This window comes from Pezoporus flaviventris, unplaced genomic scaffold (assembly GCF_033815535.1).
Source record: "Pezoporus flaviventris isolate CSIRO_AGI_PZ_B2104156 unplaced genomic scaffold, CSIRO_AGI_Pfla_v1 ptg000005l, whole genome shotgun sequence".
NCBI classification, from domain to species: Eukaryota; Metazoa; Chordata; class Aves; order Psittaciformes; family Psittacidae; genus Pezoporus; species Pezoporus flaviventris.
In genome coordinates this window covers 18,386,102-18,411,368 of record NW_026892553.1, presented here as the reverse complement: position 1 = coordinate 18,411,368, position 25,267 = coordinate 18,386,102, and the positions used below count along the sequence as shown (strand labels likewise).

Here is a 25,267-nt window from a genome sequence, read left to right as displayed (position 1 = left end):
GTGCCGTGGATGGGGTACCCCGTAGCTCCCCATGCATCGTGTGGGCCAGACGGGTTCCCGATTCCCGCGGTGTGGTGCGGTCCCTGCCGCTCCGCATCCCGACATTGGCCGCTAGATGGCACCGTTGTGCCTGGGAAGGCGCAGCGGGGCCCGACGGCGCGGCCAGGCCGGGGCCGGGCGGGGACAGGCGGACGAACGGGCTCACACGGCCGGGGGTGGGGGGGAGCTGCACCGGCGAGGCGCCGGCTCCCGCTGCCCACCGCCCCGATGGGGCCTGCGCTGCGGCAGCTCTGGCCGGGCCCCCCGTCCCGCTGCTTTCCCTGCCGCGGCGCCGGCTCGCCGCTATCGACCGGCGGGCTCCCGGGGCGGTGTGCCGCAGGGACGCGCCGGCCCCCGGCCCCCCCAGCTTGGAGCCTCGGGGCGGAGAACGGCGTGTGTGAGGGTGTGCAGCCGGCAGGCTCCAGGCTGGGCGCCACCAGCGCCGGGGCAGCCCCGCCTCCGGGCCCGGGAACACCTTCCCTGTGCCCCTTAATGAGGGCCCGGGAGCTTGCGTGGCACGGCGGGGACCCGAGGTAAGGCAGGAGGGGTGATTTCGGCTGGAACCGGTACCGTGGCGCTCCCCAGTAACCAGGAGCGAGCAGCGAGCGCTGCCGAGGCTGCAGCCGCCCGGGAGCGCGCGGCAGTCCCGGGTCTCAGGCCGGCTCCCGTGGAACCCAACCCGTGCAGCCGGGACGCATTCGTGGGGCTCACTGCTTCCCGAGCGGGAAGCGACTGAAGGGGCCTGGGGGTGATCCCGGTGCCTGGAGGGGCCCCCGAAGAGGGACCCATCGGTGCCCGCGGGCAGGCAGCGGCTGCCGCAGCCTCGGGGCTCCGGTGCGGGCTGGGCCCCGCGGGGCCACCCTGCCCCGCTCCCGGCCGCTCCGCTCCGCGGGTCCCGCCTTGGCTCCGCCCCGCCGGCCGGTAGCGCGGCTCGGAGCCATCCCATTGGCTGCGGCTTGGCGTGCTGGCCCCGCCCCCGAGCGCCCATTGGCTGTCACTCACCGCCGCCCGCCCCCGCGCCGCCCGCCGGCGCTCCGGACTGCGGGCAGTGGCGAGCGGCCGCCGCAGCGAGCGCCGGCGGGAGCGGGCTCGGAACCGCTCGGCACTACTCGGCTCCGCTCGGTTCGGTTCGGTTCGGCACCGCTCCGCTCGGCTCTGTTCGGCGCCCCGCTCCCGCACGCCATGCCCGGCCCCTCCGCGGCGCTGCCTGCTCGGAGCGCCTGAGCGGGCGGCGGTGCGTGGACGCGGGGGACCGCGGCTCCGGTGCCCGCACCCGCCCGCTCGCCCGCCGCCGGGGCAGCCCGGCGGGCGCTGCCCGCATGAGGGCGGCGGGGCCCTGAGGCGGGCGGCCGGCGGCCGTCGGGGCGCGGCGCGGCGGCGATGGGGGCTCTCCCGGCGCTGCTGGGGGCCGCCTTGCTGTGGGCCGGCGCCGGGGCCCTCGTCAACCTCAAGTACTCGGTGGAGGAGGAGCAGCGGGCCGGCACGGTGATCGCCAACGTCGCCAAGGACGCCCGGGACGCCGGTTTCGTGCTGGACCCCCGGCAGCCCGCTGCCTTCCGGGTGGTCTCCAACTCGGCCCCCCATCTGGTGGACATCAGCCCCGGGTCCGGGTTGCTGGTGACCAAGCAGAAGATCGACCGGGACCTGCTGTGCCGGCAGAGCCCCAAGTGCATCATCTCGCTGGAGGTGATGTCCAGCTCCATGGAGATCTGCGTGATCAAGCTGGAGATCAAGGACCTCAACGACAACGCGCCCAGCTTCCCCACCGACCAGATTGAGCTGGAGATCTCGGAGACGGCCAGCCCCGGCACCCGGGTGCCTCTGGAGAGCGCCTACGACCCGGACTCGGGCAGCTTTGGTGTGCAGAGCTACGAGATCACCCCCAATGACCTCTTTGGGCTGGAGACCAAGACGCGGGGCGATGGGTCCCGCTTTGCCGAGCTGGTGGTGGAGAAGAGCCTGGACCGCGAGACCCAGTCCCACTACAGCTACGTGATCACGGCGTTGGACGGGGGTGACCCGCCCAATTTTGGCACGGTGGAGCTCAGCATCCGCGTCATTGACTCCAATGACAACAACCCGCTCTTCGAGGAGCCGGCCTACACCGTCAGCGTGCCTGAGAACGCCCCGCCGGGCACACCAGTTATCCGCCTCAACGCCTCCGACCCGGATGAGGGCACCAATGGCCAGGTCCTCTACTCTTTCCATAGTTATGTCTCCGAGAGGGCACGGGAGCTCTTCCAGATCGACCCGCAGAGTGGCCTCATCACCGTGAGCGGTGCCATTGACTATGAGGAGGGTCACGTCTATGAGCTGGACGTGCAGGCCAAGGACTTGGGGCCTAACTCCATCCCCGCCCATTGCAAAGTGACCATCAGCGTCCAGGATGCCAATGACAACCCACCGCTCATCAACCTGCTCTCTGTCAACAGCGAGCTGGTGGAGGTGAGCGAAAACGCCCCACCGGGCTATGTCATTGCCTTGGTGCGTGTCTCGGACCGCGACTCCGGGGCCAATGGGCGTGTGCAGTGCAAGCTCCTGGGCAATGTGCCCTTCCGGCTCCAGGAATACGAGAGCTTCTCCACTATCCTGGTGGATGGGCGGCTGGACCGGGAGCAGAGGGACCAGTACAACCTCACCATCCAGGCCAGGGACAACGGCGTTCCCTCCCTGCAGGCCACCAAGTCCTTCACTGTCAAGATCACCGATGAGAATGACAACCATCCCCACTTCTCCAAGCCCTATTACCAGGTGATCGTGCAGGAGAACAACACCCCGGGGGCCTATCTCCTCTCTGTCTCTGCCAGGGACCCTGACCTGGGCCTCAATGGCAGTGTCTCCTACCAGATTGTGCCCTCCCAAGTCAGGGACATGCCTGTCTTCACCTATGTCTCCATCAACCCCAACTCTGGAGATATCTATGCTTTGAGGTCCTTCAATCACGAACAGACAAAGGCCTTTGAGTTCAAGGTCTTGGCAAAAGATGGGGGTAACCCCTCTCTGCAGAGCAATGCCACTGTGAGGGTGATTGTCCTGGATGTCAATGACAACACCCCGGTGATCACAGCCCCACCGCTGGTCAATGGGACGGCGGAGGTGTACATCCCCAGGAACGCAGGGGTCGGCTACCTGGTCACCGTGGTCAAGGCAGACGATTATGATGAGGGTGAAAATGGCAGACTCTCCTATGAAATGGTGGAAGGAGACAGAGGGTTTTTTGAGATAGACCAGGTCAATGGAGAGATAAGGACCACCAGAGCCTTTGGGGAGAATGCCAAGACAGCCTATGAGCTGATTGTGGTGGCTCACGACCATGGGAAAACATCTCTGTCGGCTTCCGCCTTGATTTTGATATACCTGTCTCCAGCCCTGGATGCCCAGGAGTCCATAGGATCTGTTAACCTCTCTCTGATTTTCATTATTGCCCTGGGGTCTATCGCAGCCATTCTTTTTGTCACCATGATCTTCGTGGCAGTCAAGTGCAAAAGGGATAACAAGGAAATCAGGACCTACAACTGCAGGTAAAGACCTCTTTTTCTTCTGTGCACCCTGCTTTGATTTTTGCCACCACGCTCACTTTTCCCTTTGCTGCTGTATCCTTAAGGGAGGGCCTGGAGGGGGATAGATTTCCTTTAGGGATAAAAGTGAGGTTCCTCTAGGAAGATTCCCTGCGAAGCTTTAAGGAATTGCTCCCTGGGAGGAGAGCTCAAATCCGTGCCGAGTAACAGATCCACTTAATCGTGCAGCTTGACAATCTGTTGCAGCATCCCCGTCGCAGGGAGCGGGAGGACAACACTTTGCCAGAGGCATGGCTGGCTCCCGCGGGCAGCCCCCCATTCCCAGCGCCTCTCCCATAGCTCACAATGGGGGGGGGGGGGAAGCCCCCGACCACCGCAGCATCCCCGCTGCAGACCTTCCCCGAGCCCTTGCTCGCTGTTCAAAAGAGCCATTGTGCACCCGATGTGGCTCCTCCTGGGGCCAGCTGGAGGGAATAGTGCCCCAAATCACCCCTTTTCACCCCGATCCTCTGCTCCGGCACCCGGCACGGCCGGTTGGACTGGGAGCAATGGGGCCGAGGAGGGATTTTGCCCTGGCTGGATGCGTGCTCTTAGGTCCGAAATGCCGGAGGGGAGGTCAGCCCCGTGCCCAGTGCTGCTGAAAGGGTGATAGGGGAAATCCATCCCCCTGAATATGTAACAGCCCGGCGATTATTGTCTCTCTTTTACTATTCTCTGTGTTACACAAGTTAGGAGACAAATGCTAACCACACATGAATATCAATCAGATGCCATAAAAGAGCAGCTGCAATGCCTCATAAATGGTTTAATCCTGTTACTAGTGAAATAGCCATGACTTCTCCATTCCTTGGGCTCCGAGTCGTTTCGGAGGGGAGGGATGGGAATTAATTTGGCTCTACCTTGGAAACGCAACGCTGGCCCCCGGCAATTCTGTGGCGGGGGGGGGGGGGGCATGTGCAGTCCTTAAACTTTTATTTAAGCAGGAATAATGGTGGAGAGTTTGGGTTTTATGCCCCGTTTTCACAGCTTAAAGCCTTTTTTCTCAATGGGGGAAAAAATCATCTGCAAATAAAGGTCGGTCTGTGCTGTATTATGGGATGTCAGGCTTCAAGTGAAAGCTCATCCAGCAGATTTCGTGCCAGCTTGGCCCGTTCAATGAGAATAGGAGCTGAATGGATAAAAATCACACCGTGGTGGTAGCCCCTAATAGCTTCACACATCGGTATAAACTCTGGGTTTGCTGTGATGGCTTCGGGATTAATGAAGTGCAGTTTAATTAAATAATTGGTCAATAGAGAAGGGACAGCAAAATGAATGCCTGCAGGAAATAACTGGGTTCTCCCGTTGCCAAACTTAAAACACTGAGGCAAACAGAACAATTAAAGCTTCATCAAGCACTGCTAGATGAGGCAGCAACGTATAGATTGGTGGCACGACAGGAATCCCTGCCTTCCCCTGATTTATCTGCATGCTCCGGGCGATGCACGGGCTCTTATCAGCGCGCATCTGAGCAGGAGAAGCTGGCTGCAGAGGTGGAGAAGCACCAGGTAGGCTCATGGTGACCATGGGCACCCTCTCCCTGCACTGCCTGCGTGCCTTTGGGCTTTGCAGAGCCTTATCTGAGAGGTTCCCCGGCAGAGCTGCTGGAGAGGCTTCATAAAATGGGTTAATTTATGAGGCACATCAGGTTATATGAGAGCTGTTCGACTTGGTGGCGTTTTCATGCTCAGGCAATTAGCTTCCTGGAACAAGAAGATTTGTCCAATATTTGCCTTCCTAGATAAAACTGTGTTATTTATTCATCCCATTATTTCTGTTGCAGCTATGGGAATTTTCCCCCTTTATTTTTAAATGCTGTTATCATAACCACGAGAAAAGCAAAGTCCTCACTTTCAGATGTGCATTCCTGACTAGGGATAGCATTTGATGTGCTTCCCTGGGAAGTATCGAGCTGCCCTGTGCTGTGCATGTGCAAATCCATCTGTGGGGCATTGGCATTTGGAAAAAGGAGCCACTCTGAGCTGAGCATCCCCAGTTCCTGCGAGATGCGGTCATGTATTTATGGTTATTTGCTCGGCTGCTGTCTTAAGGGTAACTTTCTCCCTCCGGTGCTTTGTAGAAGGCAAACAAGGCACTTCATCAGTCGGTTCCTTTGGCAGGTGGGAAGCGAAAGAGGGAAAGAAAGGCAGAGAAAAACAAGCTTTCAGTGAGGAAAGAGAAAAAGAAGGTCAAAAAGGATCATTTCTCTTTGCAAAACACGGTTGTTGCTCTCCGATTTCCAGGAGGCAAAAAGCATCTCCCAGCAGAAGGGGGTGTGCGTGTCAGGGGGTGAGGGATGAAGAGGATGCGGTTGGAGAAGAGCTTTTGGGTTATCGGGTATTATCAGGAGATAGCCTACACAGCAGCAAATTGGGTAAGGCATTAATAAACAAACAGCCTTTGGAGTGTGAGAGTCTTGAGCTTGCCAGCTCAGGCTGCTTCTGGGTCTGCTTTATTTACTGCTGTGGAAAATGAACTAGGGGAAAAAAAAATGCTCTATTCATTTTGAATTTGCATTATGGGGACCAAATTAAATCCCGTTTAGAATCCTTAGTCTGCATGGAAATGAATTCAGGTACCCTTTTCAGTTCATGGAAACTGATTTTAACATCCCCATTTTTCTCCTCTGCAGGCTGGACTTTACTCCTAGTAGCTAAATATCAGCAATCACAAACACTAGGATAAAACCCCAGAGGCATATTCTTCCTTCCCATTACTTTCCATATTTGACCTGCAAGCATCATACATATGAAAATAAGCTAAAGATGGTGTCGTGCCACCAGACCCGAAACATGACGTAATGTGCATGACTAAGAAGCCTACATGGAGATGGGGGCCAAGCCCTCTGGGTTTCTGCATGTGTATTTAGCGGGGCAGGTTCAGGATGCTCTCAGCTGTTCATTTCCATTCTGTCCCCCAGAATCGCAGAGTACTCCTATGGGCATCAGAAGAAATCAAGCAAGAAGAAGAAGATCAGCAAGAATGATATCCGCCTGGTGCCGCGGGACGTGGAGGAGACGGATAAAATGAACGTTGTCAGCTGCTCCTCTCTCACTTCATCCCTCAACTACTTCGACTACCACCAGCAGACCCTGCCGCTGGGCTGCCGCCGCTCCGAAAGCACCTTCCTCAATGTGGAGAGCCAGAACAACAGGAACGCCGGCTCCAACCACATCTACCATCACACCTTCACGGGGCAGAGCCCCCAGCAGCCCGACCTCATCATCAACGGGATGCCGCTGCCGGAGGTGAGTGTTGGTACCCCTTGGGCATCCGGAGCAGGTTTGTGCTGTTGGTGTAAGCGCTGCCCAAAGGATGTGTTGAGCGATGGGCAATGCTGGCTTTGGGTGTTGGATGCTCTGGAGCAAGGGACTGATGGAGGATGGAAGCTGCGGGCTCTGGGACAGCCCCAACATGTGGTCATGGTGGATGTTTCACCTCCAAGCGCTGCAGAGAGCCTTAGAGATGCCCAGGCAGGGATGCTGGCATGGTCAGGTCAGGCCAGGCTGTGGTGGATGCTTTGCAGGTGGGTTTGGAGTGTGGAGATGCTCAAGGGAGGAGACACTCATTGCCTTCACAGGAGGTTTTTAGGCGGGCATTGAAAGCAGTGCTGGTGGTTGTTGTTCTGGAGGCAATGGGTTGTGCTGGGGGTGCCCCATTGTCACTGCCTGGCCCTGCTGTCCCCTCACCATGCAGGCATGGGAGGGATGCTGAAGGCAGGGAAAGGGGCTGCTTGGATCCACACCATCCTCATCAGGTTCTTCTAATTCATTGGCTTTCCTGTATATCACAGGCATCATTTAATGTTGCTTGTTTGTCTCTCTTTGAATTATTGTTTGGTATTAAGCAAAACAATCAAAGGTTTGTCATGTTTCCTGCTTTGAACGGAGTAACAAAGCTGAAAAAGCAGCTGAAATATTTATGGCTCGCTCTGTTTTGCGTTCAGTGTGCTGGTGTAAATGCAAAACAGTGCTGCTGGAGACAGTGGAGCTGCTTCACATTTATCCTTGTGCTATGGAGAGCAGAGCATGGCCCTCTTTGGAAGCCTTCAAGGCTGCTGGAGAGGGCTTGTGCTGGTGGGCCTCATCCTGCTCTGTGTGTATTGGTGATATGTTCATTGAACCCTGGTGTTTAACCTCTGCTGAGGCTGCAGAACCAGCTCCCAAGAGGTCACATATGAGTGTTGGACCAGTTTTAGGATGCTTCAGCCCAAATGTCTGTTGCTCAAAGTGGAGGTGCAGCTTTGAGCTTTGAGAGTGGAAATGACCTGGGTATAAGCACTAACATAGTCTACTTGCATGTATCCAGCCATAGGGCTTGAGTGGGCTCTTCTGCTCCCAAGTGAAAAGGATAATCAGGCTTTGGAGCAGGCTGCCCAGGGCAGTGCTGGAGTCACTGTCCCTGGAAGCATTCACAAACCATGTAGATGAGGCCTTTAGTGACATGGTTTAGTGGTGGACTTGGCAGTGCTGGGCAATGGTTGGACTGGATGAGCTGAAAGGTCTTTTCCAGCCTGATTGATTCTGTATCCCAGTGGGAAGGGGCAGGGATGTTGCATCCAAGTGTGAATGGGAGCCATCTGGGATAAGCCTGTCTGTGGTCAAATAAGGCAGAAGAGCTGTTACTGAAGCTGGCTTCTCTCCTTGTGCTGTGCCCAGGTAGGCTGGGAATGGGAAACATCACCCTTCATATATTAGGGGATGTCTATTGATGCTCAGATTTGCCTGTGCTCTTTACTGAGTACCAGCAGGGGCTCAGGGTACCCAGCAGCCTGGGGGACACATGCCAAGCTGTGAGCGACCATCACTGTTGGGATGCTGGGGAATTCCTGCCTTCCTCGAGCGATGTCCTTTGGAGAGGTGTCTCAAGCATATCTCTGGCTGGTGCCTTGGTGTGGGAGCACCCTGTCAGCCTGTGATTCATTGCCACAGACAAAATGCAGTCATAAAACCCATCCCACGCTGGCATTAGCCAGCAGCACACGCTGGCAGCAGTCTGTGGTGCCAGGAAGGAGGGAAGGACCATTGGGAACATCATAGCTCAGCTGATGAAGTTAACAGGCAGCGGAGGGCAGGAGGCAGCACTGACCATGTCCCTCCTCAATGCAGCGGTTAGCCTGGGGTCTGGCAGCGTGTGGAGGTCCCCATGCCCTGTGCACCCTCATGTGAGGGAGCTGGGATGCTTGTTGCTTTGCATTGTTTCTCCATCCCCAACTCTTGTGCTGGTGGCATGCACTGTGAGAAATACATTTGTCTTTTGTAATGGCTGCTATGGAGTGTCAGCTTAGAACATGCCCTCCAGCAGCTGATGCTCTCCAGTCCTGCTAACGGACAGCAGCCCTGGGGTGGATGCTGTCTGGGAGAGCAGCATGTCCTGGCAGGGATCTGCTTGCTCCCTGGGGATGCTTTTGGACAAAAGAGCAGGGCCAGGGCACGGGGAGGAGAAATCCCAACTGCAGGCTGTTTGGAAGTTTGGGTTAGGGTGGGAACGTCTATGGTTTTTTGGCAGAGTCCCAGTGTTATGCTCCCAGCTATTGCAAGGAAAATTATCTCGCTGGTGGTGTGGGTTCTACCTAAGGGGCAGGAGGATTAGTGGTGACTGGAGTGACAGCCATGGTCTGGCACACAGGATGACACAGAAACACCATAAAAGATGCTTTCACATGTCCAGAGGACCGTTACAGCTTCTTACTCATCGCAGCCTGTCACTGCCTTAGCAAGCATTGCAGTGTGATGATGTGCTATTGGTACACCTCCAGGTGGTGATGATTTAATAAATACAATTCCAGCCCGGAGTTTCCAGAGCCAAACCTTCCCCTGCAGTACATCTGGTGGGACTTTGTCTGGGCTGGTTTGAATCGCCTCCGGTGATGATGCTGCCGGCGTTTCCCCAGGGAGCCCTTATGAGGTGTCAGCATCATGGAGATATTGATGCTGCTCCACCGAGGAGTGACTTTTCCTGATGGGAAGGCAAAGTATCGGTTGATAAAAGATAAAATAGGGAGGTAAATGTGTCTATGGTGGTGTCATGTAGCATATGATGGTTGTGGCTGGGAGTAAACGTCTGCAGACACATGCTGTCCTAAGCAGTAGTGGGTTTGCAGTGTAGCTGGTCTTTAATGTGAGCTTTATTTGCCTTATGCCCTGAAGTACAAGTCGCCGAGGCTGGGTTGTTTGTGGAGCTTCAGGAACTGTGTCCTCCCTGCCGTGGTGGCAGGTCCCGGGGCTTGTGGTGCTGTGCTGGTGGTAACTGTGCTCCTTGGTGCTCCCCATCTTCCCCTGATGATACAGGAAGGGTTAAACAGTAGCTAATGCAGGGGCTGCAAAACAAGTTTGGGGTGATCCTTGATAAACTTTTCCCTTTGGGTCAGGGCTTGGCTGCCAAGACAGCATCGGGAGGCAGTGGGGGACATCCTGGGTGGGGGGGTTCTGGCCTCTTGGGTACCACTCAGGGATGCCTGCCTGTGGCCTTTGAGCATCCTCGTGGCTGTAGGCAGTGATGGCAGGAAGTGTTATGAGCAGCTCTGGTGATTGTGGCTGACAGCGGGAGGCTTGGGCCCCGTTAGTGTTTGGACTTGTTTAGCAGGAGGGAGAGTGGGACATGTTGGAGCCGCGAGGGCATTGCCGGTCAGAGCTCTGCTGCTGCCGAGGGCTTTCCTTTGTCTTCCTGCTGAGCCGGAGGAGAAGTCAGCTTTGAAACCAAAAGGGCTTGTTGTTAGGTTTTGCATGTTTATTACTGAAAGTTGTACCAGGAGACTAAATATCAAAAGGAATGGGTGCCTTGATAAAAATGCAGTTTGCATTGGGTTGGTGTGGAAAGTGGTCTGAATGCCCAGCCTTTTAGGATGCCTGGGACACGACTCGCATGTCGAGCAGCCACCCTTGGGTAACACTTCCATGCCTCGGTCTTGACTTGGTGGTTTTAAAAGAAAACTCTGTGTGTGCAATGGCTGCATCTGGGTTTCAGAGGCAGTTTGACATCCAAAATCTGTGCCGCTTTGGGAAACGATGCTGATGCATTGTGTGATTCCCAGGAACAGGGAGCATCCCCTGGGATACCACAGCTCTCTCTGCCCCTTGCTCTGACCTGGGGCCACAGTGACCCAGCAGAACCCAGCATGGGAGAGGCGAAGAGGTGTGAAACAGGGGTGGGGGAATTCCAGAGGTGGAATTGGCATGAAGGTGCGGGATTGATGCTCTCTGGGGGTCCAGATGGCTCTGCTCTGGCAGCAGCAGGGAAGGTAAGCAGCAGCACTGCCCTTAGACTATAAGCAGAATGAGGATAAGGCATGGCCTTGCTCTGGTGCTGCTTTGGTAGGTTTGAGATGATCAAGGCAGAATCCTTTGGGTCCCCACATGGTGACAAGCCCCAGGCCCAGGTCTGTCCATGGGGGTCATGTCCGTGGGGATCTGCCACCTCCTGAGCTGGTAACCACCATCAATAGGATGGGGAATTACTGGTGTTAGTGATAATCCCGGTCTAATCCCCCAACCTTGATACACTCCCCTGTAATCCTCACTCACACTGATTTCATTGGGGCTCCTGGTGGCAGTGGGGATTATTTGAGCGAGCAACAGTTGCAGGATAAGGCCCTGTTGGTTTCAGATGTGGTTTTTTACTACCTGGAAAGCGTTCTCCTCACTATAGAAAATGGGTTTCGAAGCACAATAGAGCAATTTTCGTTGCAGGCAGCAGCGGCAGTTTCTGCTCTGGCTATCTGGTGGTGTTAACTAAAGCACATTTCTACAGCACACAAAGAGTTTTGTTTTGGGAGGAATGAAATCAGCGTGGCTGCTCCTCTCTCTCTGTCATTTCTCTACTTGTCAATTCTTTCTTCCCCTCCAGCTTATCCTCCTCTTCTCTGCTAGCCTTAAAAAGCCCCCAAAGTGTCTGTTGTAATCACATTTGGTGTGTTACAACCAGAATGAATGTACTCACTTTAATATGCTGGGTTTGAGGAAATCACTTTCTGTCTGGTCTAACAGACAATTTGTTATAAACCATGCCGTTTAGAAGCAAAGGGCCTTGCTTTAGTGTAACGCTGGGGAGATGTCACGATACATAATTGGAAGGGATTTGGCTTGCTTCTGAGTAATACTGTGGATAGAGCAGGGGAAGGGGAGAAAGGAAAGGAGGTGTGTTCCAACCCGGAGAAAGTGTGCCGTGCTGAGGCGTGCCAGGCTCTTGGAATGAGGCTTATTTTGAGCAGGGATAATAATTAAAGCATGATCAGCGCCGATGCTCCGCTAGGCAGAAGGCTGACTTCGCAGCCAGCGTTGCCAGTCTTGCTTTCTCCTTGGGAGGTCACTGTAACTCAGCACTTTTTGTGCCTGCGATGTGCACCGCGCTGGGTAAGCACAGGTCACGGCTCCATCTGTGCCTCGGCATTCCCATACCTGGGTATCCCTGTCTAGGAGCTAACAGCAGCATTCATCCTTCGGGAGCCCACCCAAGAGGAGTGATGCTTTCAGCTTTAGGTAGCCACTGGGTATCCTCTCCCTAGGGAAAGCTCAGCAGACCCTGCCAGGCCCACCCCAAACCAACCTGGATGCTCTCCATACTCACTCCCAATGTGCCCTGAAATGGCAACTCCCAGCAAATCCCACGGCTTAACGACTCCCAGAGAGTTCTGTGTATCACTGCATGTTCCCTGACCTCTCGGAGCATCGGATGCTGACATTATGGAAATCAGCAGCTCTCTATTCCATGCCAAGGTCAGCCTAACCAAATTACACTTCTCCTAATGTAATCGCTCTGAGCAATCTGTGTGGAAAACCTCATTTGAATACCTTGCAGCAAGGATACACATGCCAGCTCCCATTCCCATTTAACCACATCTCACTGATGGCCACACTCGCTGCGTCTTGGGCAAACCTTTGGTTCAACACACTTTGGCTCTTCATGGAGTCATTTAGGTTGGAAAAGATCATTAAGATCATCCAAACCTACGCTGCCAACTTCATCACTAAATCATGTATGTTTTCTATGGGTGATATGGGGCTGCAACCCTATCCTGGCACCCCTTTGGCTTTTCCAAGGGTTTTCCAGCCTGCAGTGGGGTCCTGGATAGGTGGGACCAAGGGTGTTTGCTGCAAGGGTCCTTAGAGGAATTGGGGATGGTGTGTGGTGCGGTGGCAGTAGCCAAGCTGTATTTAGCGGTAAAAACCTTCTCCTCTGATGGCAAGACCTAGGGTGCTCAACAGGAATATGATTATATTGTTATATATTGCATACTGTATATGATATATATTATAGACAATATGCTCTGATACACACAAAATATTTATAACCATATAAAAAGTGTGTCTAGAATTATTCCATATTATACCTAATTATCTAAATAAGAATATAATACATTGTATAACCATATATATATCTCAGTTGGTTTTATGCTGCTGGATTGGGGTTTATGGCTCACTTGCTGAAAGCAGAGAGGCTCGTTTTTGTTCTCCTTTTAGTAAATCTGAATTTCTGATGCCTATTTCTGATGCATAACTCTTCCTCGCTGAGTCTATAAAAAACCCTCCTGCAGCTAAATTTACATGGCAGAGAAGAATTTTCCCTTAAATTAGGCAAGATTTGTAGTAAGTTTTGAGGGTTCTTAAATGACATCAGGAGGATGGTCTTGCACACTACGTCTGGCCTTTTTTGGGGGAGTTTCCAAGTGAACTCCTGCTGTATTGAGCTATTTGGGTGCTGTGGTTTCTCCCTGTCGTTCAGTTTGCATAAAGCTCATGCTGCATCCAAAGGCATTGTAAGGCCAAGCGCACGTAGCCTTTGAGTAACCTTATGCACACTCACTTTTCTCCATGGATAGAGCTGTATCTTCCAGCTGCCATGTCCTGAAGTCCCTCCCGAGGGCTTTGAGCCAGAGAAGCTCCTCAGCCATGTGTCCTCCTGGGTCCTTGGGGCTCCTGCCCTCACTGAGGGTGCCCTGCTTGGATCTTCGCTAAATTCCCATCATCTGGCAATGGCAGAGCTCCCTGCCTGCCTCCATCCTGAGGCTCTTTGGGCGATGAGCCCTCCATCTCCTCTGGGAGACCTCTCATCCCTCTCTCCCACTTCCATGCAAGGGCTTGGATAGGGGACCCCATCCCTGCCCGTTCCCTCTTCCCTGCCAGGCTGCCTATGGGTCCAGGCACAGCCTCACTTCAATAAATGATTAGATATTGTTCCCAGTAGGGGCTATAGTTGAGTTCCAATCATTTTCTGTTAATTAAAGTAGGGGATGGTCTTATTTGTAGCATAAATAGTTGTAATCTGTGTACTTATAAGTGTAATTATGATTTAAATTAGAGTGTGCTCTGACTCAGTGATGGATGGGGTGCTCTGCAGGCAGTGCTACCCTAGCAGGGCTGCGATATAAGGGTCTTCTGGGGTCCCCCATGGTCCTCATTATCCTCAGGAGAGCATCACTGGGAGCTCAGCAAATGGATGCTGATGATGTTGATGGCTCCCAATTTTGCTCTTCCTGTTGGGGCAGAGCATGCTCATGGCACCTGTCAGAGGGTTTGAGAGAGAATAGACTTCAGTGTTCCTGCTTCGGTGTCTCCCTATAGTTTCTAGTCTCAATTTGGAGTGAAGTAATGGCTTATGTCAGCCAGACAAGTGATTAGTACTTAGCCTTGGAATTAACATGGAATTACGTTGAGTTCTCGTTAGGCTGGTGAAGGCTGGAGAGCGGCGACTGCTAATGCTGCAGTGATTCGTGCTTCCATACCTCTGATGGAAGCCCTCAGCATGCTGTAGGGGACCCCAGCCACCCCTTCTCCTCACCCCCAGCTCCTCATGCAGGTCTGGGACAGGTAGCCTAGTATGCATTGCAGCCAGGTAGATGAGGTCTTTGTCTTGACATCCCGTTGGCCCCCAGAGATCAGGACGTGAATCCCTCCTGGTTCTCCCGGCGCTCTGGAGCTTGTTGGATTAAACCATCTTTTGTAATGGCAGGTGTATGCCACAGGGCAGGTTGTAAAACTCCGGTGTTGGTGGATTGCATTAACCCATCCTAAGTCAGGTATGTAAAATTCCATTAAGCAAAAACCCTCTGGCATTTTCTCACCCTCTGCTCGAGCTCTGCAGGCTATGCTAATGCAGTGCGCTCATCTATTAGGAGGATGATGGCTTTAAAATAATAACATTTATCTTTGGCAGCGGACCTACAATAGTGCACGCCGAGTACAATTTTGTGAAAGGCTCTGCAGATGTTGCCTCGTTCAATCTGGGTCAAAAAGAGTGCTTAGAATCATAAAGGTTAGAAAGAGATCAAATAATTCGGCGGTTTTATTGCTGAATAATGTACTTGGAAAATATCATTCACCATTATTAGACTAAGTGAGTACAGAAAACACAGGACTCAATAGTCATTTCTCAGTATTGGCTGATTTTACTGGGTTTATAATGTAGCTAAATTCCCTGTTATTGATTCAAGCATCGATTATTGATCTGGACCTCTAAATGCATGTGCTGGTGGGAGCACACGGGAGTTGGACAGTTAGGGAATTAAGCTTCCACACCTCCCTGCAGCGCTTGGCAGCACACCCATGGGCAGAAGGATGCTGCTTTTGGGGAGCTCTCGGTGTTTTACCTTCACAAAGGTGAAAAAGCAGGAAAACACCCATCTTACGAGTGTTCTTTTCCATGCCTCACATAAACTTGGTCATGCAAGCCCAGATGTGGGCTTAGTGCCTGCGACTCTTGTCACCTCCTCCCTCCTAGACTTTTCATATTCAGATTCACATCTGGATGCTCTGGCAGGAGCCCAGCTTCAGTGACATTTAGTAATCAAATCCACGCGGCTGTTGGCTTAGAAACAGCATCCAAACCTGTCTGTCTGCCTGGTGGAATGCCTCTCCAGACGTTTGCAAGTGGTTCCTCTTCTTTCTTGTGCAGCCCCCACTGTGGTTGTGTCCCCTTTGAGGAGGTTAGTACCATGCATGGGCTGAGATCCTTCATGTACATCAATTAATTGCAGGGGTTGGGTTGATGAGAAACCAAAGCCGTGGTCCCATATGGGCTCTGCATCCTGTGGTGAGCCCATGGACCAGAGCTGGCAGCGTCATTGTGGGAGCCACAGGCATCCCACTGGGCTGGGGCTTGCTTTGGATTCCTTTGTTTAGGAGGGAAAAAAAAAGATGAATTTTGGAATATGTTCATCTCCTGTTCTCCGCACTTGGTTGTTGTCAGCATTAATATGCCATTAACACATGCTCATTAGGAGGAAAATGATTATACCCTGCAGAGGATGGGGGAAACCTTCATTAGGCACTAACATATTGAACTGAGCTGCAAACTTCACTTGGGAAAACTGGGGAAGGTTCTGCTCAGCATCAGGTTTCCCTCATTTCTCACTGGGTGGATGAAAGCACCTCGTCCTTTAGCAAGTACTCTCAACCAGGGCTGGGGGTCCAGCACTGAAATCCTTCTCAGGACCTCAGATCCATCTCCCCCACACGTCAAAGATGTCCTCATCAAAGCTTATTTTGGCACGCAAAGAGGACACAAACCTGTGTCCCTCCCTCCGATGACTCCTTAGGCTTGATGAGATGAAATCTCTGCATAGCTGGGTGATGCTCCGGGAGCAGATTGGTTGAGAAAGGAGGTGTCATTTCTACATCCTTACTCTTCACACTGTAACGACCTTTTAAGTGTTCATCTGGCCTTGCTGCCTCCAGTCTGAAGCCATAACCTGCCATGTGTGACAGGGCAATTGCTCGCCCTGGTAATGATTACAGCGCAGCCCAGCGTTGTTCCCTTGTTTGCTCGGCGCGTGGCAGCTTGAGGCATGTGCATGGTGCTCTCTTAAAGTCAATCAATACGAATAATTGCAAGTTGAGGGGGGGGAGAGGGCTCTAACAGACAAATACTTGCAGATTAAAACCCTTTTTGCATGCGGACGCCTCTTGTGATAGGTAACAGGGGATGGACAATAAGGACCATATGTGGTGTTTAATCAGAATTTATTCTAAATAGGGTGATTTCATAGAGTTCCATGGAGCTGACATCTGTCTCTGTATTAATTGTGAGCGTGTTGTCTCTGTCCCTGCCCTGCTCCCCTCTCTGCCTGGGGTTTTGCAGTGTTGGTGGTGGGGTCACTGTGGTCCTGTCCCCTCTGTATAGATGCAGCCATAGGGAATCCCATGGATTGGTTTTCATCTACAGACCTCAGCAAAGCAGAAATGGCATTTGCTGGGTCTAGCTGAAGGTGTGTGAAAGCATGGCCTCATCAGGAGTACAGGAAAGTGCTGGGGGAGATAGCCCTGGTGCTACAGAAAATTGCTTCTGGTGCCTTCATCAGCCTCAGAGCAGTGATGGAGAGCTGAGCTGTAGCTGCTCATGGGGAGACCCAGATCGCAGGTTGGAGGGTTCCTCCCTGCAGAGATGGAGACAGAGAGGGCTGGAGCTGCCCATTCCCAGCTCACGTTCCCTTTGGTGACCTGGCCCTTCCTTTGTCGTTGATCCTGAAACCTAATGAGGAACGGCTGAGGGACATGGGGGGTTCAGTCTGGAGAAGAGAAGGCTCAGGGGGGACGTGATCGCTCCCTACAACTGCCTGACAGGAGGAGGGAGCCAGGAGGGGCTGGGCTCTACTCCCAAGGAACAAGGGATGGGACAAGAGGAAATGGCCTCAAGCTGCCCCAGGGCAGGTTTAGATGGAGCTGAGGAACAATTCCTTCCCCAGAGGGTGCTCAGGCATTGGAACAGGCTGCCCAGGGCAGGGCTGCAGTCACCATCCCTGCAAGTGTTCACACACCGTGGAGACGAGGCCTCAGTGCCATGGTGGCCTCAGCAGTGCTGGGGAATGGTTGGTCTTGATGACCTTGAAGGTCTTTTCCAACCTGGTTGATTCTATGATTCTAATAATGAGGAAGTTTGCCAAAATCAGAAGTCACTGATAGGGAGGGACATGAGGTGGTGAAGTGAGATACCAACATGCAACAGGTCAAGCTTGAAAGCTTTTTATCTATCAGTGCCTCCATTAGAAGCGAGTACCATCTCCTGTCTTGTGTTGACTGGACAGACAGATGAACGCCCATGCTGTCGAGGAGACACTTTGGTGGCCATCCACCTTCACCCAACCCCTTGGTTCTTTCTCCTCCAACCATAATGACTTCTCCTCTCATCCCACCATGCTGTCCCCATACCGAGCAGGCAGAGGCTCCCTTCTGGCCGCATTGGAAGCGTGGCTGCTCCATGTGCTGGCTGCTGCGTGACTCATGGAATCGCCATGCGAAATGCATCATTCATAAACTGTTTAGTGTGACCCTTCTGTACAGTAGCACTAATTATTATTATCACAGAAGCCCAGCAAACCAGACTAGTAATTATCAGGGATTTATTTGAATGGACAGCTAAGCTATTCTTGGCAAGTTAGTCAAAGCAGTTGTCATGACAGCCACACAAATGTGTCTTATGAATTGGGTTAATTAGGGTAATTAATAACTGTTGTTTTGCCCTTTTTAACAAGGTATTGCTTAGACACCATCAAAAATTAGCAATTGTACCTAACAGAAATAGTCTTCTTCTAGCAGGAACCTTCCCATTGCAAAACCAAAGCAGTAAATACCCGTTGGGTTGTTGTTTCAATGTGCCGTCCCTTTCCTTGTGTGAGAGCAGGGAGAAAAAGGCCATGTTGTGATGTTTCTGCTGCGGTTCCCCTGCTGTGCAATGTTATTTAGAGAGTGGTCATCATCACCGTTGATATCGTTATTTATTTTAGTGCTATGCTGCTCCAGGGGGTTGTGGCAGAGGGGTCTTGCTGATGGGGTTTGCAGATGCTTTTGGTTTTGCCATGGTTGTTGCTGGTATTGAGTAATGGTGGCAACTAAAGCTCTTAGAATCATAGAATCAACCGGGTTGGAAAGGAACTTCAAGATCGTTGAGACCAACTGTTCCCCAGCACTGCCAAGGCCACCGTTAACCCATGGCACTGAGGCCTCATCTCCACGGGCTGTGAACACTTGTAGGGACGGTGACTGCAGCCCTGCCCTGGGCAGCCTGTTCCAATGCCTGAGCACCCTCTGGGGAAGGAATTGTTCCTCAGCTCCATCTAAACCTGCCCTGGGGCAGCTTGAGGCCGTTTCCTCTTGTCCCATCCCTTGTTCCTTGGGAGCAGAGCCCAGCCCCTCCTGGCTCCATCCTCTTCTCAGGCAGTTGTAGGGAGCGATCAGGTCCCCCCTGAGCCTTCTCTTCTCCACACTGAACCCCCAGGTCCCTCAGCTGTTCCCCATCACACTTGTGCTCCAGGCCCTGCACCAGCTCCATTGCCCTTCTGTGGCCCTGCTCCAGCACCTCGATGTCTCTCCTGTAGTGAGGGGCCCAGAGCTGAGCACAGGAATTGAGGTGCAGTCTCAGAAATTAAAACCCCCCTAGCCCTCACCCTATGGAGCACCCTGTGCACCCCTGGGTGCCTTGCAGGGCAGTGCAATGGTGACAGTCCCCATCCCATGCAGCGCACTGAGTGCTTGCACAGGGCACCTTCTCCCTGAGGACTGCAATGTTTGGTGTTGATGATTAAAAATGACCCAGGATTACAGAGGAGAATGAGGAATGTTCTGTAAGTGGTGTGGAAAAACGACCTGAATAGATGAGCGAAGGCTCTGGCTGGTTCTCCAGCTGCACTGAGCCCTGTCTATTTATATCACCTCTGGGCTTCCAAAGACGTCTTTTAACTAAAGCTTATTCAATAGCACACATCTTTTAACAAGAAAAGGAAGAAAAACAAAACGAAGAAGGAAAAGAGGGGAAAAATCCCCTAAAGAGAAGCCCCTCTATGGAGAAGGTAGGGGTTTAATGAAGAAATATTTTACACCGTTCTCTTACAACCTTAGGGCTAATAGCCTGGAACTGGTACTTTGGCTCCTTAAAAAGCCCAACAAGACAAGCCAATTATGGCCTCTGAAACAGGTTTATTTTTAGTTCCTTGTAATAGCAATTTATCCTCGGCTATGGTACATTAACTGGGAGGAACAAGAACTAGGAAGGGTTTGGCATCTTTGTAATAACCAGTGGGCTGTGTTTACTGGGCTCTTAATGATGTGGGGTGGCTGTCGGGCAGTGGGAGAGGGCAGCATGGTGGTGGAAGGGGGCATCCAGAACAGAGATCCCCGCACCGGGAGAGCTCTTTCGTGTCATTTAGTTCCCTACAGTTGGCTCCTATTGGGCTGCGTTCCTCATTTCCCAGCATCCCTGAGCTGGCAGCATGGCTCAGAGGGGATGAGGGGCTCTGTGGAGGTTGCTGTGTGTCCCCAAGGGTGCTGGAGCCAGTGTGGTACCTTTGGGGTAGCAGGTTTTGAGGGGAGCTGAGTTGAGCCAGGCTTTGCATCCTGATTCCCACCCGGGCTCTGGACATGGTGCTGAGGACTAGGAAAGGTGGGGTTGTTCAGCCTGGAGAAGAGAGGCTGTGTGGAGACCTCAGAGCAGCTTCCAGTGTCTGAAGGGGGATACAGGGGTGCTGCAGAGGGACTCTTCATCAGGGACTGTAGTGATAGGACAAAGGGTGATGGGTTCAAACTGAAACAGGGGAAATTCAGGTTAGATCTAAGGAAGAAGTTCTTCCCTGTGAGGATGCTGAGGCGCTGGCTCAGAGTGCCCAGAGGAGTGATAAATGCTCCATCCCTGGTAGTGTTCAAGGCCAGCTTGGACAGAGCCTGGGGCAGCATGGTCTAGTGTGAGGTGTCCCTGCCCATGACAGGGGGTTGGAACTGGATGATCTTAGGGCCCTTTCCAACCCAAACCATTCTATGATTCTATGGCAGCGATGGCAGCAGGAAGGAAGGCCAGTCCTGCTCAGGTTTGCTGCCTGTCTCGTGGCTGCAGGGTAATTCTGTGGGCTGCAGACCTGCCTTTTCCAGCCCAAGTCAGGGAAAATGAATAAACCAGGGGAAAACTTGTTTTGCTAAATAAATTTGTTGTGAGCAAAGTCCCCTTGAAGCTTTGAGCTGGCCGAGGCTGCCCTGATAGGGACCCTTGCTGTGCAGTTGTAGATAGCAGTGTACATGATAACACGACGGGCACGTGGGGCAGTGCTCACCTCCCTCTTATCATCCCCCATTGCCAGGGAATGTTAGCTGCATGGTGTGGAGGCATCACTCCAGAGCGGCTATGGATGTGCACGTGCTGGGGGCGCACAAGGGGGCTGGATCAGGCCTCTAATGAGGATGAAAACATATGGGGTGTGTAGATGATGGATAGGAGAAGTACTTGCTGCTTGCCCAAAACCCCAGGAGAAATGGGGCTTGCAGGGCTGAGGTCCCCATGTGCCCATCCTGCCCTTGCTCCCACCACATGGATTTTGCTACCCCCATCCCAATTCCTCCCTGCTCACCCACAAAGCAGGAAACACTTCAGCTGCCTCCAGCCCCATCATCCTGGGGTGCTTCAGGGGGTGTCCCCGTCTCCTCTGGGATGCAGAAGCAAAGCGAGGTGCCCCCATGACACTGCTTAAGCACCTTGCCCTATTGCAAGTGCCCCGGCACCCATCACCCCGGATGTGCCTTGAGGGCAGGAGCATCTCACGCCTTTGTTGTTTTTAACTCAGCTGCAGTGATTCTGGGTTTTGCTTTCTCCTTCCCATTTTTGCTCTGCAGTGACAAATGTGTGATTTCTCCTGCTCCCTCCCAAGCACATCACCCTGACCCGCTGCTCTAGAAGGTGACTGACGAGGAGGTTTATTTAGTCCCAGCGATGGGAACAGTTAGAAACAGGTCCCTCTGCTCTATTTGTTTTCATTCCTAATGGCAGGAGGCAGGAAAGGACACTTCGGGAAGGGGTTTTAACAAACCTCCAAGTCATGCCCCATTACCCTAGGGCTGCTGATTAGATCCATGTTGTTTCTCACACTGCTTAAAGAGGGGTGAAAGTCCGCGCTGGAAGCTGCATGCACAGATCAATTGCACAGTCCCAGGCATAGGTGATGGGAAACACACCTTTATTAGGTTTATTGGCTACTCCATCCCTGCAGGGAATTTTCCTTGGCATATTAAGGCTGTACCCCCATGCAGAAAGCTGGTGAGCTCAGGTCTGTGCCTATTAGTGCACACATGGGAGGGTGGCATTGCCTCTGCTGCCCCCAAATCCCTCTTGTCCCAGCCCTATTGGGCAGCTGCTAGAGCATCACCATCCTCGTAGTCCAGGGAAGGCAATGATATGAACTTCTTTAGAAAGCATGTCCCCATTTTGGGTCAGTATTTTGCTTTTTGGTTGATTTGTGGAGGGGGTTGTAAGTGCCAGGTGGTGGTGCTGCTGGAGGGATCCTTGTGCTATGGCCACCAAAGAGCTTTTGGGTTATAGATGCCATCTGAATGTAAGGAAAGCTCTTTATTATTGCATCTGTGCTGCTCATAACCATACAGTACATTTCGGATGTGTTGACAAATTCAATTGGGCGACACTATTTGTGGCTTTCAGGAGTGTAATTATGGCTTCCTTGTGTGTTGCCGCTCCCGGGATTCAGTCTGGGTTTCTAATCCTATGCCCTTGTTTTGAAATCACATCACAGCAGCTCCTTGCCTCCTGCCTCTGATCCATTTTCACACTAAATATGCCAAACCCTGTATTTATTTGGGGAGGGGACAGGAGTTCAGTGTGGATTAGTGGGCAGCCTGCGCCGTAATACAACGTGGTTTGACACTTCTCATTGTGATGAACAGGGTGATGCTAAAGGATGAACTCTCCCAGTGATTTCTCTGCAATGCTTTTTATTTCATCAAGAGAAAATGGAGGCTGGACTCTGTTTCTTCAGTGTTTAATAATGGCCATCAGTACCAAATGCCCTTTATTTAAGCTGCAGTTGTAATGAGAGGGTCGGTGGTGTTAAGCAAGGCCCGGAGCCTGGCTCTGAGGAATGTTCATTGTCCCTCATTAAATCTGGAATTAGTGCTTAAAAGGCCAGAAATAAATACTCTGTTTATATTGCGGGGATAGTAAATCTAAATGGATGCTGTGTTTGCACATCCTCATCTCTGCTCGTTCTTGCTGAACCGAGCGAGGCAAAGCTCCATTTGGGTTAGGCAGCAATCAAGAGTGCCTGCAAAAAAGCCCAACCCCAAACCCAACCCTGGTTTCATTGATCAAGGGCAGGGAAATCATCTGCTGTATTACATCTAATTATAAACCATCAATATCAGATGCTGAACGCACTTATTTCTTCAGAGACACTCTGCTGGGAGCTTACAGTTTTCAATCTCCTGTGTTAGAGGCTTTAGAAGTGGGCTGGGGTGGAGGGAGATGGCTGCAAAGGGAGATGCCAGAGGTCAGATCCTTTTAACCTTTATTGAACCCCTCCAGGTGACTGCCTTTGAAATGCTCCTTGGTAAGAGCTGAATTGCTTCAGGTTTTCCTTCCAGGTTGCCGGGGGCTCTTGACGCAGCAGAGGAGCATCTGTGCCTCAGCTTGTGCTCCAGTGCTGCCGATGGGGACTATTGACCAGCTGGGTCCTTTCCAAAGGCTGGGGGTCCCCAAGCACACCTTGGCTGATGGAGGAGAGCATGGTGGGCTCCTTAGGGTACTGCAGGCATCGGTCTCTGCCCTGTTCCCGTTGACATGTGCTGAGTTTCCCCAATGGTGCAAGCACCAGGAGCTATTTGGGTAGTGTTTAACCAGAAGCCTTGGGCTGATGCTGCTGTTACATCTCAGATACCCACCATGCTGGGAGATGCTGATGCTGGAGAGTGAGGAACCAGGAGATAGGGGTCTGTTTCCTGCTGCATGTTCCCAGGCTGTGGCCGTGGTGCTCAGGACCCTCACCCATGGTTGCAGATGTTGCCAGTGCTGTCAGTGCCTGAGCAGAGCTGGTGGTGAGCATGGGAAGGAGGAGCAGAGCTCTTCAGTGGGTCGGGCTCTGCGGGGCTCATCCAGGCTGCTCTCCAGCTCTGACTGATGCTCTCCTTGGGTGACATGGTCTAGTGTGAGGTATCCCTGCCCATGGCAGGGGGTTGGAACTGGATGATCTTCAGGTCCTTTCCAACCCGAACCATTCTATGATCTGCTCCCAGCCTGGAGCTGGATGTGATGAGTCTCCTGCTGTGTGTGGAGAGAGAACCCAGTTGCACTGCTGAGTGTGAGAGCATCAGGACGAGCTTGGTTGTTCCCGTCAGGGCCATGGGGCTGCTTTTGGTGTTTGATGGGGTTTCAGACCGTGCCTGCTCCCGGCAGGAAGGAGTCTCAGGCTGCTTATTTATTTCCCATGGGGTAAATAAGCAGCTTGCTAAATGATAATGACTTTCCCTCATTGCTGATGCGTACTTCAATTGACCTGGTCCCTGCTTTGGTATTTTCCCCGTTTCCCAAGTGCAGCTGGAATGGTTTTATTTTGTTTGCATGAATTCTCTGTCACCTGCAATAGAGTTCAAACCATAAGAATGAAGTGCTGGCGAGTTCTCCTAACAGGCAGCAACAGTTTTATTGCAGATTCTGGAACTGTGATTGAGTGTCCTGTGGAGAACAGGACCAAGGAGACAGGAGAAGAGGTCTTACAACCCCTGCTCTTCCCAACAGGAAAGGCCAATGGCTTTTGGGGAAGGATGTGCCATTTCTGTGGTCCCTTATGATGCCTGCAGCATGGAGGGAAGGTCAGGAGCCTGCTGTGCCTGATGAAGACATGCAGCTTGACGCAGAGATGAGTTATTGCACGTTTTGGGAGGATTTTCTGAAACCCAAAAGAAGAGATGCACATTGCAGCCTTGGAGAAAGGTCTGCTTTGGGTTTTGATAATAAAGGGTGACATGCTAGCTTTATTAGCAAGGCACAGAGGGGGGAAAGAAAAGGCTCAAGGGATAACCCTGAAAAAGTGGTGCTAAATGTGTCATTTTTATGAAGCTGATTGTGTGAAGGGTCCCTACATGCTTTGGCAGGAGGTTGCAGCAGGTTTACAGTAATTTGTAGGAAGATAGAAGTGTTTTCACCCTGAAGTGAGAAGAAGGGCAAAACCCCACTGTGTGAGATGCTTCCGAGGCAGAGGCTGGCGCAGGGATGGATACCTGTCACTTCGGGTCAGCAGAGATGGGTCCAGCTTCCAACAACCATGGACTTTGCTGGGGGCTGATGTGTGGACCATCAAGAGCCTGGACACAGCAAGGAAAGCTGGGTTTTCACCTCCATTGAGTTTGGCTTGGGAAGAAACCACATTTGGAATAGCTGAAAAAGAGGGAAGAGTGAGAAGGAGCCAGGTCCTGGGCATGTTCTGGCAGGGACACATCCTGAGGACTGACCCCAGCCTGCATTCTCTATTCTCCATCATTCTAAGGCCTGGTTGTGCCCTGAGTCCCCACAGCTCACTGACCCTTCCTCTGGAACCTGCAGTAATTCCCTTTAAACCTCCTTTAGATGCTCAGGGGTTTCATTCTGTTTCTAAGGCAGAGAGTGAGCAGCCGTTAGAGCAGCGCCCTGTTGCTAACAGACCATTTACTAACGGGCAAGTCACCCCCCTCCAGTTTACAGGTCAGGAAGAGTTGTCCTGAGGTTAGTACATCCTTTTTTCCCCTAATGTAATGGAATTGGCAATCCTCATCTGAAAGCAGCAGCTGGGTGAGGGAAAAAAAGGGCAAGTTTAGAATTTCCCTGCTGATTGCTCCGTTCCGAACGTGGCTGTTGTTATATTTGTATTTGTGTTGCTAAGGCAGCAGTTAAAAGCAGTTTTCAAATTAGGCCCTGGTAAGCTGTTCACCAAGCCAGGG

General features: G+C 52.5%; 1 protein-coding gene across 2 annotated transcripts in view; it reads left to right on the top strand.

The window, feature by feature from the left end:
* Window positions 1-1,393: 1,393 nt before the first annotated feature.
* The window catches only part of PCDH19 (protocadherin 19), a 60,541-nt gene continuing 36,667 nt past the window's right edge, over window positions 1,394-25,267 (top strand). For both annotated transcript variants that reach the window (XM_061446162.1, XM_061446161.1), the window contains exons 1-2: window positions 1,394-3,560; window positions 6,517-6,844. In XM_061446162.1, coding sequence (XP_061302146.1) covers window positions 1,420-3,560; window positions 6,517-6,844 — 2,469 coding nt within the window. In that variant the 5' untranslated portion in view covers window positions 1,394-1,419. The remainder of the gene's footprint in view (window positions 3,561-6,516; window positions 6,845-25,267) is intronic.